The 20,135-nt window shown below is 42.0% G+C and overlaps 1 protein-coding gene across 1 annotated transcript in view; it reads left to right on the top strand.

Moving 5' to 3' along the window:
* The window catches only part of LOC105487395 (bone morphogenetic protein 6), a 158,845-nt gene that overhangs the window by 118,721 nt on the left and 19,989 nt on the right, over positions 1 to 20,135 (top strand). The window contains exons 2-4 of the mRNA XM_011750845.3: positions 2,992 to 3,184; positions 19,019 to 19,167; positions 19,858 to 20,055. Of these exons, the coding sequence (XP_011749147.2) occupies positions 2,992 to 3,184; positions 19,019 to 19,167; positions 19,858 to 20,055 (540 nt within the window). The remainder of the gene's footprint in view (positions 1 to 2,991; positions 3,185 to 19,018; positions 19,168 to 19,857; positions 20,056 to 20,135) is intronic.

The raw sequence follows: 20,135 nt of genomic DNA, 5'->3' as shown, positions 1-20,135 counted from the left end.
TGGCGTCTTCATAACACTTCTGGTGCCTCAGCTGAGGTGCCTGGGGACAGGCAGGACAGCTTGTGTGTTCTGTCTCTCTCTTCTCCCACCCACCCCCCATCTCTGTTCGCCTCTTCCACCCCTCTGTGTAGCTTTGCTACATGGCTAACTTGGGCTTCCTCACAACATGGAAGTTTCAGAGTAGTCACACTTCTTATATGACAGCTGTCTTTCCTCAGACAAGCATTCCAAGAAGCCTAAGTGGAAGGAAGTTCAAAGCTTATGACCCAGCCTTGGAAGTCATTCAGCACCACTGTTGAAGACTTTCGTTCTGTGGGTCCAAAACAGGTCATAGAGCCAGCCACAGAGCCAGCTTAGAGTCACCGAAGGGAGCAGACCACCCACGGGCACGGATGCTGGGAGGAGTGGTTTACGGGGGATGGCATACCTCTCAAAAGACCAGCTACCACATTTCTCCTTTATTAAAAATGTCTGCCCCTTTCTCTGCTCCTTATAACTGAAATATCTTAAAGTTACTGTCTTACATCTTATTTCTTATATTTTTTCTCAAGGTTTATAGTAAGGAAGTTTATTGAAAGACTTCTTTGAGGAATTCTTATACAGGCTCTCCAGCGAATTTTAAAATATTATTTTCATTTAGTAATATTACAATTAGGCCTCCAAAAGGCTCTTTGAAGAAAAGCTGTGTGACTGTTTTTAGAAAGTCTCTTTGGAAAATCAGATTTGATTCACTTTTTAACCAACGATGATAACATATCAAACTTAAAAGGCAGATCGGTTTTAGGGAAAAGTGATACACCGTCATGTGTGGGTGTCCTTGGGTGAACTTCCCAACAATATTGCTTTTCATGCGTAGCCACTAATTAGAAAACCTGCTCTCTTGTTGGGGCTAAACTGTGGTTTACTTTTCTGGCTGGACGTCTTTTTGCTTATATTCAAGCTTTTACAGAAGCCAAAGTTTATTCTTTTCTAACCTCAAAATAAAAAAAAGGTCTCGAATCTAAAAAATGTGTTGTGTAATTAATGGCAGTTTCAGAAATTCTTTTTAAAAAATCTTGTACCTATAGATGGCTTAACTTAGCTTCTGCAAATACCATTGAGGACTTAGATTCTTCTGGGGAGTTATTAGCTTTTCTTTTCTTTCTTTCTTTCCTTTTTTTTTTTTTTTTTTCTTAAAGAAGCTAAATCTCCAAAGCTTTTCTCTGGTAATTATGAAAAACAACATGTGTAAGAGAAAGTGGGAAGTTGGAGGTAGCTAATAATTATTTTTTCTACCCACAAACCTTGGGAAAACTCTGCTAAAAGGATTAATTTGCTCATGAGATTTCACTTTGGTTGCCATTATGGAAAAACGAACAGAACAGCAAGGCAAAAGTGTTCCTGACTCTGGGGAGAAGAGTCAAGGGTTTATGGTGGGAAGCAGAGCACTCCTTTTTTCCTTTTACAGCAATTATAAGTGAGGCATCTGAAGTTTGATATCACGTTTCTCACACAGGACTTTGTATAGACATCTAAAAGCTGACTGAAAAATCATCAATAATTGCAATTTCTCATTTGTCTTCATGCAGGAAAAAGATTGTATTTTAAAAACATATTTTTTCTAGCTTCATTGTGATGTAATTGACAAATACTGTATGTATTTAAGGGGTACAATGTGATTTGATATACTGATTATACATTAGGAAGTGATTACCACTATCAAGCTAATTAATGTGTTTATCACCTCACAGAGACACGGCTTTATTTTTTTGTGGTGAGAATGTTAAGATCTGCTCTTTTAGAAATTTTAAGTATACAATACAGTATTATTAACTCTTGTCATCATGCCGTACGTTAGGTCTCCAGACTTCACTCGTTATGCATAACTGAACCTTTGTACTATTTGACCCTTTCCCCGGTACTCCTCCCCTCTCCCAGCTGGTGGTAACCTCCGTTCTATTTTCTGCTTCTGTGAGTTCCACTTTTTCAGATTCTGCATATAAGTGAGATCGTGCAGTGATTGTCTTTCTGTGCTTTGCTTATTTCACATCACATAACATCCTCCAGGTTCATCCATGTTGCAAGTGGCAGAATCTCCCTCTTTTTTAAGACCAAATACAAATGCATTTATGCACATACCACATTTTCTTCATTCATCCTTCACTGCACAATAGGTTGATTCCATATGAAAAAACCTTTTAGAGTCTATCCTTTCCCTGCAGTTTTTTCTTTCTTTCAATGTAAACTGTGAGAAAATGGCAGTGGCTCTGTTGGTGATTTCCTTCCACATCTTCGTGGCATCTACATGCAGATTAAATGGGGGTTCCAGCAACTTCTCGGTGTGGAGAGTCCCCCCCGCTCAGAGGCATGAGGCCTTCAGGATCTACCAGTAGGAGGAAGGCATAAACATTTCCACTGAACAAGCAAAATGTGAAGACCCTTTACACTTCAGGCCGAGGCACAATGCTTTGCCTACCCCCATTCCCCACCCTCAGCCATCCCCACCAACATTCAGCTCAGGGCTGTCCCTGGTTATGTTGACTGCTGATGGTGACACGTGAACCAGCCTGAGGAGGGAAGAGTAGCTGGGAGGAAAGGGGGCCAGGAGGGCATAACGGGGCCAGGATGGGCAGACGGGTTCTTCTTCATTGCTTCATTAATTCTCACACCTTTTCCTGTGAAGTCATATTCTTCCCATTTTTGCAGATGAGAAAACTTTTTAAGCCAAGAATTTTCATAACTCTCTCTATGCAAATTCATTCAAATAAGTATACAAGCGGAAGTATTTAAACTAAATAAAATCTAAGAATTTTGCTTAATCTCGGGTAGCATGAAGGATTTTCATCTCCTCCTCATGGGCCAACCAGTGATCTGTTCACTAGCCGATCCCCCAAATAAGCTGTGGGTAACTGGTAATCCAGGTGTGAAGTCAAACGGGGAAACTGGTGAGGTGAGCCCGTGGCACTTAGTCAAGTAACAATAGTTGTCACTCTCTCTTGTTTAATCTTATAGTGGAGTACGACAAGGAGTTCTCCCCTCGTCAGCGACACCACAAAGAGTTCAAGTTCAACTTATCCCAGATTCCTGAGGGTGAGGCGGTGACGGCTGCAGAATTCCGCATCTACAAGGACTGTGTTATGGGGAGTTTTAAAAACCAAACTTTTCTTATCAGCATTTATCAAGTCTTACAGGAGCATCAGCACAGGTATGAAGGCTCGAGAAAGCCCCAAAGGTGGGGCTGGCCCCCGTTTCCCACCTTTTGTCATGACAATAACCCCAACTGTGTCTGTGCAGGGTGACTTGGGGCTCAGAGGCAGCGTGTGAGTACGATGAGGTGGGTGTTCTAAATGGGAGTGTTTAGGTGGTGAGATCTTTTGCTATTTGATTCTCCAAATGGCTATCTTTTCCGAAGAAAGCTGGCGAATGTATTTATTATAAGCATCCTTTGCGATCAGATAACTCCATCATTTATTAGGGATAAAATGTTTTCACTATTGTTTAGTCCTCATTTGGAATGACAGGTGAGGGTGGCTAAAGTAAATTCATACATTAAAATCATATGATGCTTGTAAGTGGTAATAATTCCAGCGAATACAGGCTTTGTATTTGTGCACATAAGATACACATACACACGTGTATCTTTGAATAAGCTTGTGTGTGATGGATTTTTTTTTTATCATTTGGATACAAGGGAGCAATAGACTTTTTCCATGTCTGTATTATTCTTGTTTCCTGAAACAAGGCCAGACCATTTTACAAAAGAACTGCAGTGAAGCATGTGCATGGAGCTGCCTAGCAATACAGAAAAACTTCCATGGAATGATTGCTGGAGGACTGCAAGGGCTGAGGGATGAAGTTTTAGAGTAGTTAGTATAGAAGAAGTCAATACACAGAAGCCAGTGACCTCGAATTTTGCTTAGTATTTAGGGGTCAGTTTAGTAAGTCAGTGAGAATCAAGGCCTTTATGCACAGTAGATTAGGATTACCATGTAGTTCTTAGTGTGTACAAGGTGGAAATTAAGCAGGTGATGTGATGGTCTGGCAATCATATGGCAGCTACAAGGGTAAAAATGAAGGGAAGTGAACATGTAGAGGGAGGGAACTCCACGCTTCCAGACTCCGTAAGGGATTTGTCAGCTTTGGTTTGATAAACCAAGTCTAGGTTCCCGCTCTTGGTCTTATGAGTCTATTGATTTCCCAAGAATTTCCAAAGGCTTAAGAATGACTTTAGTTTTTCCTGAATGTATTGATCTGTGTGTGGGTCTGTCACAAATACACACACTGAACTCATAAGGAACATTAATTTGCCCTGTGAAAGGTTCATTTTCGTTTTGAAAGCACTGCCAGCATCCAACCCTTGCGCATATTTCAATCTGTAATGGGGAAACACGGGAGGAAAGACAGATGCCACGCTTTGGGACATTTCATGGTGTGAACGTACATGCTGCTGGTTAAAGGTAATTTATAGCTAGGACAGCTGAATAATGAGTAAAATATAGCCATTGTGGTATCTTTATAATGGGCCACAATTTTGGAATGAAAGGGAAGTCTTCTGATATCTGACTCTCACTCCTAAATAAAAGTATATTCAGTGGCTATACTACTGAAGGCCTCTGTTGAAAAGTACATTTTTTGTTGCTAGATTTTTGTCTGTTAATACTTCAGAGATCATTGGAATTCACTGACTCTTTGGAACTGTTTTAGCCATTGATTTTCAATCTGCCTAATTATTTATTCCATTATATTTCTCTGGTTAGAATAACCTACTAGCATCTTTTTGGCTCAGAAATATATTAGGAATACATGTTTTTCTCCGTCCTGCAGGAAAACCTTTATAGTGAAAACCTTAGGCTGGGAGTTAAGTGACTATGGCATTTAAAAAAATTGTTATTTGTTTTAAAAAAGAGAGAGAGAAAGTTAGCAGAACATTTGTAAGGTTTATACTGAACTCCAGCCAAAAAAGAACAGCTGCCCTGTGCTTAGGATGGTGGTGTCATACTTCCTCGAGGCCAGCAGTGAGTTTGGAAAATAAAATCCTGAATGGTCCCAACCTTTGATGACTCTTTATCAAAGCAGAGGGTTGTAGTTTCTTTGCCTTCTAGGATGGGAGCATTTGGCACCTGTGTGTGTTGTTGTTGTGCATAGGAGAGGGGAAATTCTGGGAGAATTGGGAGAGTTTCATGCTTTTGAAGGGCTCTAGTTTGGCCAGGAAGAGATTTTCTTTTCTTATCTGTGGGCCAGGAGCCCAGGCCTCCTGCCGCCTCCTAGCGATCTTCCAGAGACTTCCAGATTCAGCTGCAGGACTCCTTCGGGGGAAGGTTTGATCTCCCCATCTGTACCGTCTTGGGGTGTCTTGGCTGAAAACAATTCTCCAGGCTTGTGAAGAAACATATTTGTCCAATCTGTGTTTAAGTGAAATTTGTAGTAGTTGATGGATTAACTCCATTTAACAAGTGTTTGTGTTGCAAAATAGTTGGCCTCCTTGAAAAAGAAAAAACAGTCGGGGTTTTAAATGCTGAGTCACACACTCAGCTGGGGTGGCAGAAGTTACGTGTCGGGCCTTCTGATATTAAAGGCGGTTACGAAGCCTGACCCAGGGAGGGTCAGGGAAGATTCTTGCAAGATGGGCTTTTGCTGTGAACTCTGCACAAACATGTTCCTTTGACTGAAAAGAAATCACTGGACCAAGTAAGTTTAAAAAGAAAAAAAAGGTGGATACTTGAATAGACGGTGCTTTTAGTAAGAACAAGTAAACACTTGATACTTCACTCAAAAGTTGAGAATAAGCCCTTAGATGGAGTCTAAGTCATGAACGATTTGAAGCAACTCATAGATTAGAATGGAATCAGCAACCTAATAGTGAAACAGTTTTTGCAAAAATTGTAGTGGCAACGGGAATCTGACTTAACTGACTCCATGTTGCTTCTACTTGGCTAAACTGCTCTTGATCATTCTTGTGCAGAGGCCATAGTGGTCCTTTCCTGGAATGGATCCCCTCCATGTTTAAAAATTGAAACTGTATTTGTAAAGAGGTCACAAGGTTAGAATTATGGTAGGGGGTTGGGCTTTGCTAAAGAATAGGCAGAGTTAAACAGTGACCTGCCATTGACTAGCTTGCTTGTCCATAAGTTGCTGACTGCCCCAGAATCATGTAACTGGGGCTCACAAAGTGTGTAACTTCCCCAACTACACCTATAGATAACATCACTATTGTGAAATCTAAAGAACTGGTCTTCGAGGTATTTTTCAGATTTAGTGTTTTGGCAGTCCACGAGATGCCACCTGGTCCCGAGATTCCTTCCCAGGAACTGACTCAGCTGTGTGAAGACAGTTTTAGACACCGCTGTGATTTCATCCTCGGTCAATCAGTGATTTCAGTTCCCCAGCTCCCTGCCTGCCAAAGTACCCTAAAAAACCCTAGCCTCCAAATTCTTGGGGAGGCGTATTTGAGAAATACCTCCTGTCCTACTAGTTGGCTGGCCCTATGATTATTAACCGCTCTTTGCTGTAATACCTGCTGTTTTCAATGCATTGGCTTTTCTAGGCAGCGGGCAAGAAGAACCCATCAGGCTGCAACAGTAGTCTGCATCTTTAAGCTTGAGTAGCACAGGATGCCTTTGTGCTGTTTTTATTTTTAGAAGTTTACTCCATGGTACTGCATAGTGGTTAAAAGATGACTTTGGTGTTAAAATTTGGTGTTATAAATCATTGTGTCCTTGTGATGATGCAGGTGAAAAATTGCATTTATATAGTAGTTATAGTTTGGAAAAGGCCTTCTCTTACGTTTTCTCATTAGGGTTTTACCATGACCCGATCAGATAGACAGGGCAGGCATGTTATCTTTGAGAGAACAAAGTATGGCACATATGAATTTTGCCAAGACCAAATAATTCCTAAACTGTTGTCTGCTGTGCTTCCTAAAAGTCACTTCGATGATGTGGGTACATTCTCAAGATAAAGATGAAGTACTGGAAAGAGGTAAGCAACCTCCTTATGACACATCCTAACACCTCCATTTCCTTAGGTTTGAAGCAGACATCCCAAGGACGCTTCTGTTTGAATGGCAAATGAGAGAGTTTCATAGGTAGTGAAGATCTGTGTCTGTTAGAATTCAGACTCTGGTACTTGGATGTCTAAGGCCTTCCCACAGAAAACCTTGTTGATCTCTTGATCAACCACTGGTCTATTAACAGCTTTTCTAGAGGAGGGAGTAGAGGGGAAGAAAGACTGGAATAAATTTACACAAAAGTATGATTTATTTGTCAGTTTACTTCTTTACTATTTTTTCTGTATTGCATACTTACTAAGCTGACTTCATACCGGGAGTATAGACTGCTCTGAATAACTTCTGACCTTTCATAGTCACGCACGGTAGCATCATGAGTACATGCTTTTCACAACATGCACTCATGACCTTCATTCTGTAGCACCTTTATATTAATAGTGACATTTTGAGGTCTTTAGAGAATATCATTTTCTTCTACATTTTTTATTTGGTTAAAGGCATACTTTTACTGTTGTAATTGAATTTTGTATACCTAGAAGTCAAAGAGCATCTCTTGAAAGCCAACCAGAAATTGTAACAGACACGTTCAATATCTGAATCATGGCCCTGTTTGATTCATGAATCGGCCACACTCATCTCTGCTAGTTTTGAAATTCCGCGTTCTGCTCTCTGTGTTTTGGCATTTGTGTTGCTTGGCAGTGATGATCTATCTTCTGTGCGTATGATAACTTTTCTTCTCCATGGTCTATCATGGTACAGTCTTTTGGGAGACATTTGAAGAATTACCAAATTTAAAATTTATGTTCCATTTAAGCAATATTCCAACTTACTCCTCTGTGTAGAAATAGGTAAGGATGTTTTTTGTCATTTGATTTTAGAGTTTGGTTTATATGTTCATCTTAACTTCAGAATCCTTAGGATCTGAAGAAATGCATCTTAAAATCAAGGAGGGAAATGCTGCTCTATAGTTGGTTTTCATGTTTTTAATACATTTTTATTGAAGTTAAAGCTACATATAAAATTTACCATCTTTACCATTTTTAAGTGTATAGTTCAGTGGTAATAAATTTATATTCTTTTCTTCCCCCTTCATCCCTCCCTCCTCACTAAAACAGGAAGATTTCCTCAGGCCAGCACAGAAGGTTGCTGCTGGAGTCTCCAGGAACAATCCCCGACTGAATTATTGCTTTAATTTTTGACAGAATTCACAAAATTTTACCTATTTTACAGATAGAATATAATTGTCCCAGGAGAGAAAAGAGTAAAAATACATTTTCCAGAATTTTTAGTTTGATACCGCACTCTGAACCATTCACAGAGATTGGGAACACAGGAATAAGCAGGGGAATGAAGATGAGTTCACATTTGCACGTTTGAGTCATGGTGTGAGTACCCGAGATGATGTGGGATGTAGAAGTTTTGAGCTCAGCAGAATGAGCTAAACTACAGTAGGAGATTTTTGAGACTATAGGTGAGCCACTGAAGTAGATTACATAGACCAGATGTGTAAGAATAGAAAACCTAATTGACCCTGTACCATTTATTGAAAATACTATCTTTTTCTCATGTAGTTTAGTGGCACCTTTCTCATAAATTAGGTGACTGTATATGTGTGAGTCTGTTTTTTGGATCTTTATTCTGTTCCATGGGTTAATTTTTCTCTTCAATGCTCCACTGTTTCAATTCCTTCAGTTTTACAATAAGGTTTGATATCTGATGTGTAACCTCAAAATTGTTCTTGAGACTTTCTTGGCTGTTAATGGCCCTTCACATTCCCATATAAATTTTAAAATCAGTTTGTTTCCACAAAAAATAAAAACGAAAAACTTGCTGGGCTTCTGATTGGAATTGCATTAAATCTAGAGATCAATTTGGGGAGGGTTTACATCTCACCAATAATGAGTGTTTCAATTCAAGAATGTGGTATTTACTCAGGCCTTCTTTAATAACTCTCAATATTATAGTTTTTGTATGTCTTGAACATTTTTATTAGATTAATTTTAGGTATTGAAGTTTCTGATGCTATTATAAATGGTATTATTAGTTTTTTTAAAAATTCAGTGCCTAATTGGTTTTTGCTCACATATAGCATACCATTGATTTTTGTTTGCATCCAGAAACCTTGCAAATTTACATGTTAATTCAAAGAGTTTTTCTGCATGGCCTTTTGGAATTTCTGTGAATATAATCTATAAATATTTTATTTTTTCCTTTTCAATTCTATTTTTTATTTCTCTTTTTCTTGTTTTATTGTGCTGGCTAGGATGTCCAGTACAATGTTGAAATTGTTCAGATTGGCCGGGCGCGGTGGCTCAAGCCTGTAATCCCAGCACTTTGGGAGGCCGAGACGGGCGGATCACGAGGTCAGGAGATCGAGACCATCCTGGCTAACACGGTGAAACCCCGCCTCTACTAAAAAATACAAAAAACTAGCCGGGCAAGGTGGCGGGCGCCTGTAGTCCCAGCTACTCGGGAGGCTGAGGTAGGAGAATGGCATAAACCCGGGAGGCGGAGCTTGCAGTGAGCTGAGATCCGGCCACTGCACTCCAGCCTGGGCGACAGAGCGAGACTCCGTCTCAAAAAAAAAAAAAAAAAGAAAGAAATTGTTCAGATTTCTGTCAGATATTTTAATCTCAGGGCATTTCATCATTAAGAATGATGATTACTCTAAATATTTTTGTAGATAACTCTTTAGTAGATAAAGGAAATTCTTCTCTTTCTAGTTTTCTAAGAGTTTTTTAAAATTAGGAATGGGCGTGGATTTATCAAATGTATTTTTCTGAATTTGGGGACAATCATGATTTTTCTCCTTTATAATGTTATGTGTCGGCCATATTAAATGACTTTAAATGTTAAACTAACCTCACATCCCTGGAGTAAGTTCAGCTTGTGATTTATCATTCTTTTTATATAAGGCTGGATTCAAAGACCATATCTGATAACTTTGCTATCTGGATCACCTATGGGTCTATTTCCATTATCTGTTTTTTCCCTTAATTTTTCCTTATTTGGTTTTATTTCCTGGCGAGCCTGCTAATTTTCCATTTATGAAATTCTGGACATTATTTAGGAAAAAAGTTCTAGATGCTGTTCTCTCCTTCCAGACTAGATTCAATGTTCTTCTGTAAGGCAGACAAAATATGGTCAAATCACCTTTTTCTTTTTGTTCCAGTTTAGGCAGGGTTTAAGGATGTATTAAGGCTTATCTGTTTCTGGTTGTCCCTTTCTCCTAGAGTTTATCCCTTTCAGCTAAAAGTCTCAGATGCTGGGCACAGTGGCTCACATCTATAAATTCAGCACTTTGAGAGGCCGAGGTAGGAGGATTGCCTGAGCCTAGGAGTTCAAGACTGGCCTGGGAAACCTAAGGAGACCCTGTCTCTACAAAAAAAAAAAAAATTAGCCAGGCATGGTGGCTCGTACCTTTAATCCCAGCTACTCAGGAGGCTAAGGTGGGAGGATTTGTTGAGCCTTGGAGGTCAAGGCTGCAGTGAGCTATGATTGCACCACTGCACTCCATCCTGGGCGACAAAGCAAGAACTTGTCTCAAAACATTTTTTTAATTTTAAAAATCTTTAAAAAAAACCCAAAAAAACAAAAAAACATAAAAGTCTGGAATGTTTACAAGAGCCCCCCTTCCTTGGTGGACTCTGTACTCGATTTTTTAGCTCCTCAGCACTGTGAGATTGCCAAACCCTCTGCTTTGCTTTTGAGCCTCTAAACAGTTTCTTTCTGCTTGTTTTCTCAACTCCTCATCCCATATAAACACAGCTTAATATCTGGCAAATACCTCAGATGGAAATGTTGGAGTTCAAGGAGGCCAGGACTTGAAGAGCCAAAGTCCTAGAGGAAAGGGACTACATCGAAGTGAACCAAACTTCTATGAGCTCACTTTTATGAGCCCATTTCCATGCAACCCCTTTTTTTTCTGAGACTTGAGCTCTTCTCACACACTAGCTGACTTGAGTTTTGATTTTCTCCCCAGCCAGTGATATTGCGTAAAGCTCTAAGCCATTACCACTTGCTGGTTGGTGTCTGTGCCTCATACTAGAATTATCAAATGCCCTGAAAGGAAAAGGCAGCGGCAAACACAAGGCTCACCTTAATGCATTTCCTTTCTCCCTGAGGTCTTGAACCATCGAGTGTTACCTTGCTTGGTTGCTCTAAGAGAACTTCAAACAAGTTTGTTTTTAAGTTAATTCAGTTTTTTTAGTGGGAATGTTAGTTTGATACATCATGACCAGAAGCTTAAGTCTTTGAAGTATAGTATGTTTTATCATTTTCATTTGGAAATCTTTTTAATGAATCCTAACAAATGTTGACATTTGGTTCAGTAATGAAATGGCATAGACCTGGAAACAAGATCTGAACCCAGTAGTTGATCCAGTGCCAGGATGGCGGAGAGTAGTTTCTTTAGAAAAGCATTACCTATGGACTGATTGCTCTGTAAAATCTGTTGGATTTTCAGTGTTGCCTGCTGAAATGAAGACAAAAGTTCACCCTTTTTAGATACCTGAGATGGGTTTCTTTTTTGAAGAGAAGGGCAAATTTGAGAAAGCCAAGATGGGAGAACACTATTATAGTTTGGGCAGAAGAAAACCAAAGCCTTTTATCCCTGTGCCCAGCCACACCTTTTTCTCTTTCTGTCTCTGGCTTTCACAGGTATGATCCTTAGGGACTCCTGAAATCTTACTGCTGACCTGATCATCTCTGGCTCCCTCTGTGTGGGCCTCAGGCAAGCAGTGAGCTTTTCAGTATTTGTTCCTTTGCCCCTGAAAAGGATAATACAAGTGACCCATGGTTCAGGTTATGTAACTGGTTAGTTTCATCTTCCTAGTCAAGGGCATATGCGTTATACCTAGAACAGTCTACTTGGGAAAAAAAAAAAAAAAAAGACAGTTCAAGGAGCTATCAGACCTTCTTGTTCCTCAGCCTATGTTCTGTTCTTTGTAAGGCACAGGGTAGAAGAGAATGTTATGGAGAGGAATTAAAGTTATAAAGAATCATATACACTCAATGCTAAAACATTTTATGCTGGCGGGGAGAGGCAGTGGGTGGTGGGCAGGAGATGCTGTTCTTTGGAAACTGCTTATCTACTTGGTAAACGTGAAGAGAAAAGAAAATGGGTTTTTATTTTGGAAACTATGCCTTATATTTATCATTCATGCCCAGAAACAGATCGCTTTGGTTACGTACGTCTCCATACTATGTTGTCCAGCTTTGTGGGAGGCAGGCCATGCCAGTGGTTAAGATTACTTTGTAACCCCATAAATAGGTACATCTACTATGTACTCATAAAAACTAAAAATAAAAAACGTTTGTAAAAGATTACTTTGTAATCTTTTAAAACATCTTTAAAAAAAAAAAAATCAGTAGCACTTTTACTATTTCATTTCTCCACCTTGGACAGGAATGTGGAAATGTAGGGTTGGTGATGAGAACTAAAACATGTAAGATTTGCATGTCACATGTTTAAAAAGTAGTGGGGGCTGGGCGCAGTGGCTTATGCCTGTGATCCCAGCACTTGGGGAGGCCAAGGCAAGCAGGTCATTTGAGGTCAGAGGCTTAAGACCAGCCTGACCAACATGGAGAACCCCCGTCTCTACTAAAATACAAAACTGAGTCAGTTGTGGTGTCATGCACCTGTAATCTCAGCTACTTAGGAGGCTGAGGCAGGAGAATCACTTGAACCCAAGAGGCAGAAGTTGTAGTGAGCCAAGATCACGCCACTGCACTCCAGCCTGGGTGAAAGAGCAAGACTCCCTCTCAAAAATAAATAAATAAACTAAATAAAAATAACAGGTGGCAAACTCCACACTTGATCACTAGTGAAGGTTAGAGTATACCCCAGTGTATGGAAGCATTGTTGTGTTTATGTGGCCAAAGAGAACATACTGGGTAGCCGTGAATTTGTATAAAGTTACCATCCTCTTTCCCGCTCTTCCCCTGCCTTGGGCACATAGAACCAAGACTTCTAATAACACTGATACTTTGGACTCGATCTTACCTGCAGTTCTGCTTATTAGCCTAATTCGATGACTCCCTGAGCGTTAAGCCAATCCATAAGACACACTGACTTGTGGAGCAGCCTACATTTGGTTTGCACTGTTTTGGGGAGAGGAGCAAGAAATGTTGAGGGCAGATAGCTTTCAACCCTAAGTTCACAAAAACAGGCACAGGTAATACTGCTCATATTTCATGGAGAGGTAGTCTGGCTTTAGGTCCTGGGCTCACAAAGTGTGGTTCTTAGACCAGCAGCATCAGCATCACGTGGGAACCTGTTAGAAATGCAGATTCTCAGGCCTCTCCCCAAGCTTCCTGAGTCAGAAGCCCCAGGGGTAAGGGGCAGCAATCTGTGTGTTAAGCCCCCCAGGGGATTCTGATGCAGGCTACACTTGAGAACTGCTGGTAAAAGAGCACGTACAACACGTGAGCCAAACTGCCTGAGTTCAAATTCCAGCTCTGCACTTGCTGGCTGTGTGACCACGTGCAAGCCGCTTAATCTCGCTCTCTTTTTTTTTTTTTTTTTTTGAGATGAGTTGTGCTCTGTCACTCAGGCTGGAGTGCAGTGGCACAATCTCAGCTCACTGCAACCTGCACCCCCCAGGTTCAAGAGATCCTCCCACCTCAGCTGATGCCCAGCTAATTTTTTTATTTTTTGTAGAGGCAGGGTTTTGCCATGTTGCCCAGGTTGGCCTCGAACCCCTGGGCTCAAGTGATCTGCCTGCCTCAGCCTCCCAAAGTGCTGGGATTACAGTTGTGAGCCACCATGCCCTGCCCACTTAATCTCTTTGTGCCTCAGTTTCTTCATCTATAAACCTGTAACAGCATTAATAGTATTTACCTCTTAAGATTGTTGTGAGGCATTAATATATGTAAGAGCACTTAGAACAGTCACATAGTAAACACCACGTTAAGGTTTGCTATGTTAATATTCTGACAGCAATGTGATTTATATTGGTTTGTTAAAGATGAAATAGCCCCTACAGAATCAAGGTGCATTTGATATTTGAAACATCTCTTCATATCATGCTAGCCATTGAGTGAAAATTGAATAATATCAAAGACTGTAAAAAAATGCAAGGGTAACCAAATAATAATAATGTTCATTCATCTTCATTACTCAAATGTGTATGTGTACATGTATGCAGCAGTTTGCTCCTGTTTGTAGTACTCTATTTTCAAACACATGATGCCTTTTCCATCTTTCTAATGGTAAAAGTAAACATAATCTATACTGTACCTTATGTAAGGAAAAAGTAAAAAGCATGAGCTTGACTCTTTAATTTTCTAAAATGAAAATGGATTTTTTTTACTTTCATTCTATTTGAAAATTGAATTTTTCTTATTGCAGAAAGTCGGTTCCTCTGTGTCTGAAAGTTGTTTTGCATTTTAACATCAAGTCCAGATGCACAAATGCAAAGGAATGTGTTACGAAGAAATAAAGAACAAGACCACAGAGTCACCTTATTGAGTATTTTGTAAATCTGCTCATTTTGAATATATAAATGCCACTTTATAAAAAGCATTTTTCTAGCAAAATGGTTAGTAGTAAACAGTGTTGTACTTTGACCCGGACATTGTGACCTGATGGGTGTGTGGTTTGTCAGGAAAGGGTCAAAGCCTATCCACCAGGAGCTCAGGCACCTCCTGCCCTTCTCCGAGGGCAAAGGAGAGAAAGGCCTGCTGTGTGTTGGCAATGGTGCTCTCGGTCTGTCGGCCCAGTGGTGTATCACTGATGTGGGCATGCGCCTTGGAGGCTGTGTGATGGGAGGGATACGCAGGGATAAATCTTGCCCACAAACACCAATTCTACAAGCCTTTGTGAGTGGCTTTCTCATTCATCAACTCTAATGCCAGGGTGAATTTTTGAAATTTTCCAGAAATCTCTTATTAGCTGTATTAATTTGTTAAGAACCTCATTTGCCTGGGATGACCACAATATGAGGAATATCATGCTCTAAGGTTGGAATAACATTGAGAAGAATAACACTGTTACATCCTTGAAGATCGGAAGCGTATTCATCATGCAAATATAGGGTCTGAGTTAGTTGAGAACAAAAGAGCTAATAACTGCATTCAAAATTATCTTCCCTTGTTTCAAGATTTTCTTTCATGGTTTGCCAACTTGAGAGGATGCCACCTCAAAAGGAAGGTCCAAATAATCTAGGCATGGTGATGATTTTGGCCAGTCTCCAGGATTCTTTATTAGTGACACACATTTTAGGTGAGAACATCTCTTCTCAACTCTGCCGAAGTGAGATTTAGAAGGGAAAGCTTGTTTTTCACGTGGCAAACTCAGATGCATCTTCTTTGAGGCTACACTTTTACAGTCCGCAGACTCGGAAGGCCATGTATCCCTGAGGCAATGTTAGTAGATGCGGGTCAGACCAGAACTGTTTTAGTGATTTGCCATCAATAGCATCTCTTCAATATCTGAGTTGTTGGAAGCTTTGAGGGTGAGCCCATGAAGTTATGTCTTAAAGCTTCATTCCTTTTTCAAGTTCCTCTCCCTGGTGGTGTGAGCACGTTAGTGATGTTCTCATGCTGGACACAGCATTCTGCTTGGAAGGAGCAGGGCAAGGTTGGGGGGGGTCACTGGGGCTCCACCCCAATGCCACCATCTGCAACCGACACCAGCCATCTTGGGCACCTTCCTGCACGCACCTCTCATACCTACCTGACCCTGATGGAGGAGGCCTACTAGTGATTGATTGATTGATTGATTGACCAGGCTGGAGTGCAGAGGTGTGATCATGGCTCACTGCAGCCTCCACTTCCCCGGACTCAGGTGACCCTCTCGCCTCAGCTTCCCAAGTAGTTGAGACTACAGGAGTGCACTACCATGCCTGGCAAAGTTTTGTATTTTTTTGTAGAGGAAGGGTTTCACCATGTTGCCCAGGCTGGTCTCAAATTCCTGGCCTCCAGCAGTCCTCCCGCCTCAGCCTCCCAAAGTTCTAGTATTATAGGCATGAGCCACTACACCCAGCCTTCCCAACTGGTGATTTTTAACCTGTGCCTGTCCTGTGTATCTTATTGTATTTTCTGTATCCAGCTGACTTTAGCATTTGTATGCGGTAGATTTTGGTCCCTTACTTTATTCTGAGCCCTTGGACAGTACTTTCAGCCTCTGCCCTGTCTGCTTCATGACTCTACCTTTTAGATATGTGACGGCTAAGGGCCTGGGCTCTGATGAAATTCCATTTGCCCCATGTAACAGCCATGTGAGCTTGAGAGCTTCCCTGGGGCTCAGCTGTACAAGAGACACCATAGGTCCTGCCTTTTCTGGCTGTCCTGAGGAATAAAGGCTGTTGACACAGTCAATACTCCCTGTTCCTCTATCCCACTTGGCCCAGTTATCTTAAGTCCATGCTCTGCCTCACTCCCCTTCCAAAGGCCCCGAGCTTTCTAGATCTAAACATTGAAGTCCAAGCCTTCCTCACTGCCATAGACCCCAGAGAGTTTTTGTCTTTCAAGGCTCAGCCACTAGACTGCACTTGTTGACCTCACAGGCCTCTTAAGCAGTGAGAACAGGCAGTGTTCTCATTGTATGATTAGAAAAAGTGTGCCACAGAACAACGCAAACTCATGGGGCCCCAAAGTGACTCGGTAGCAGAGTCGGGATGGAAACTGGTCTCCCCACATCCAAGAATCCACACTGACTGCAATTGCTTTGTGTCATGACGGGTCATCCTCATCTTCTGCCTTTGCACCAAGTTTAACTTTTGATTCATGTTCTCCCTCTTTAATTCATTCCTTCTCTTTCTGCCCTTCTCTGTCTTCCTCCTCCTCCTTGGATGATGTGCATCTGTCGCATTCCCCACTTTCTCTTGGACAAGGCTGCCATTTTCTTTATCTCAAACCCTGATCTTTAAAAATAAAAGCTCATTCTGCCAGCTGTGCTACCCTCACACTTTGAACTGTATTTCTCTGTATCCTCATTATAAGTCTTTACAATGTAGGTGCCTAATCTAGTCGTCAGAGGTAACTCGGCATGCGCTCATGGGCCCTGCCTTGAAGGCACCCTTACCCCCGAGGTTCCTACTGGGTCTTGGCGCTGGAGAGTGCCAGCCACATTCTGCCCGTGACACCTGTGTGTGCTGTGCTTCCTCTGGGGCTGGGGCTGCTTTCCCACAGTGCTGTCTGTGTTATTGCTGGATAAGGGTCTTCTGTGACCTTCCAGAACAGAATTGATGTCCTCTTACATCTGAACTTCAAAGCCTTGGCCTTCCAATCTCTGCTTGCTGTTTTCCATGGACACCGCCGCCCCCCCCCATCTCCCTGCTAACAGTTGTTACCTCAGTGATGGGGGGTAATTTGTCAACAGGGGGTGTGACGCATCCACATAGGAGGGAGCTTTCAACCGGGCAGGCCAGAATGTGGCCTCCCACAGACTCTGTTAAGCAGCTGAGTAAACGACTTTTAGCTGTGCCTACTGTTTATACTTGGAAAAGACGACAATAGAGTTCCCTTCTCACTCTAAGTGGCCATGGAGGCAGGAGAAACTGTTTGCTCCTCCTCTGAGAAATCTAACCATTTGAACTTGATGTTTCAGTGGCCTCATAAGTATCTGATGGATTAGAGATGAAGTTCATTCATTCATCACAGACTATCTTTGGTAATCACCTCAATGAGACAGTATGTTATTATGGAAAGCTCTTTGAATCCAAAACTAAGTCCTGTTTTTTCACTTACTAGCTTGAGATCTTGACCACATGATGGTAGCCTCGTGGCTGAGTCTCAGGTTCCCTAGCTGTAAGGTGGAGACAGTGACACTTTGCCTAGCTTTTAGGATTGGTGTAAGGACCAAGCAAAGAGAAGCAGATGAAAGCATTTTGTAACTTACGTAAATGTATACTCATCTTAAACTTAGTATTTAATTTTAGTCATTTTTCTATCTCTAAGATATTGCAGCAAAATATTTCCAATACCAGGAGCTTTGAGTCTTTCCATGGCCAAAATATAGCCCTGCCTGTCATGGGAGTCCCAGGCCATCTCATTCTAGTGGCCGTGGGATGGATACACAGATTCAGGTTGTCCCTAAAACACACAAAGATGACCGTCCCTGGCACTGACCTATCAAAAACCACGGGTGAACGGAAGGAGACCCTCACGCCATCATCCCACAGCCCCTGGATTATGTTAGTTTAAAACTGTGAGAAATGTCATAGTCTTCCCTGAGGAGCCTGATGGAAGGAATGGATTCTATGACTTCGCCTCAAAGAATCCCAGCTGTAGCTCACAGCGGTGCTGGGATGAACTTTATAATCACTCAGCATCCACCCCCAGCTACACCGTCCATATGGGGAAGGACTGGATACTCACTGCAGACCATACAGAGGCCTTAATTAAAATAGTAGATGATTACTTAGGCATGTGATGTGACTTCTTGTTTCTCCTTATTTCACAGGAACAAACGTGAAGATTTTCAGTCCCAATTTCAAAAAAAGAAAAAATGAGCAAAGCCCAATTTGTAAATGCTCATATGGATCCTGATTTTTATCTTTTATTAATCCTGTTTCTTGCTGTCTCCTACTTTCCCTGCTTTTAGAGCTTATTAGCCATAAAGTAAGCTAGTCACTAATAAATAGTATCATAAATTTTTAAAATACAGTAGAAGTAGGAAAATTTAAATGCCACTGCACTATAGCCTAGGTGACAAAGTGAGACCCAGTCTCAAAAAATAAAGTTTTTTTAAAAAATCATTTATTTGTAATTTATCCTAATTCACAAAAAGATCTGTCATAAGCAGCACCAGCAAGATTTTTGGTAAAGTTGAGAGGGTCTGCCCGTGTCCAGGTGAAAGCTGATTTCTAGGAAGCACCTTATCAGGTGTACCTGTCTCTCCTAATTGTGTCATGCCTGTGTCCTGGGTGGTACCACACCTTTCAGAGCTACGGCAGGTCACTGTGCTTGTGCCTCACCAGTGGATGTGATCTGACTCGGGCATTTTTTATCCTGACGCTGAGACAGGACAGAGTGGGAAGGAGCTTCAGGCAGTGTGCTATTCACCGGGCCATTTTTTCTTTCTTTCAGAGACTCTGACCTTTTTTTGCTGGACACCCGCGTAGTGTGGGCCTCAGAAGAAGGCTGGCTGGAATTTGACATCACGGCCACTAGCAATCTGTGGGTTGTGACCCCGCAGCATAACATGGGGCTTCAGCTGAGTGTGGTGACGCGGGATGGTAAGTTATTATCCACAAGCCCCCAACATCCAGCAGGTCATCAGTTTCACGCATTTCCCTTACAGCAGCTGTGATAGAACCGTGGGCTATAGTCAAGTCCTCAACTTCAGGATGGCCTCATTTACTGATTCCGCCATGACTTACATTGAGAACCAAAACCGTTCCCGCAGGCTGCCTAGACAGGAATTGAAAACAGGCTTGGGCCACTTGGAGACAGGAGAGTGGTAATGTTTCCAAGAGGATGGCGATGGGACGACAGCTTTCCTAGGCAGAGGCAGGTTGCGGGGGATGCAGCGAGTAAGAGAGAGGCAGGCGCATCTGTTGAAATCCTGACGGATGAACAGGTTTGCAGTACCCGCTCCTCCTGCAGCATCAGAGCCAGCAGCCTGAGGTCCCCACTGCTGATCCATCCAGCAGGGAGGGCGGATTCATAATCTAGCAGAAACAGGAGAGCCCAGGAGTTCACACCACTCCTTCATGTGATTCCGAAACTTTGAAAGGAGTGCTTTGATTCTGCCAAAAGGTGCCATCCCAGGAGTGCCAACCAAGGTTTGGGGATACGTGATTTCTTCTTCACACTCATTCTTAATTATTAGCACTTGGGAAACTAGGAAGTATCCCTTAACTGTTGTAGCTACAGGAATAAGTTTCTGTGGAATAAAGAGATGCATGCTTTGATTTGCCTTAAAGGAGTCCACATCCACCCCCGAGCCGCGGGCCTGGTGGGCAGAGACGGCCCTTACGACAAGCAGCCCTTCATGGTGGCTTTCTTCAAAGTGAGTGAGGTCCACGTGCGCACCACCAGGTCAGCCTCTGGCCGGCGCCGACAACAGAGTCGTAATCGCTCTACCCAGTCCCAGGACGTGGCGCGGGTCTCCAGTGCTTCAGGTGGGTTTGTGGGGAGCCTGCATTTCCAGAAAGCCTTCTTGGCCTCAGAACAAAAGTTGTGTCCACAGTTTCAGATGCTG

Source organism: Macaca nemestrina, chromosome 5, assembly GCF_043159975.1.
Source record: "Macaca nemestrina isolate mMacNem1 chromosome 5, mMacNem.hap1, whole genome shotgun sequence".
In the NCBI taxonomy this organism is placed as follows: Eukaryota; Metazoa; Chordata; class Mammalia; order Primates; family Cercopithecidae; genus Macaca; species Macaca nemestrina.
Note: the sequence above shows the minus strand (reverse complement) of the source record. Positions and strands in the feature narration are given on the sequence as shown.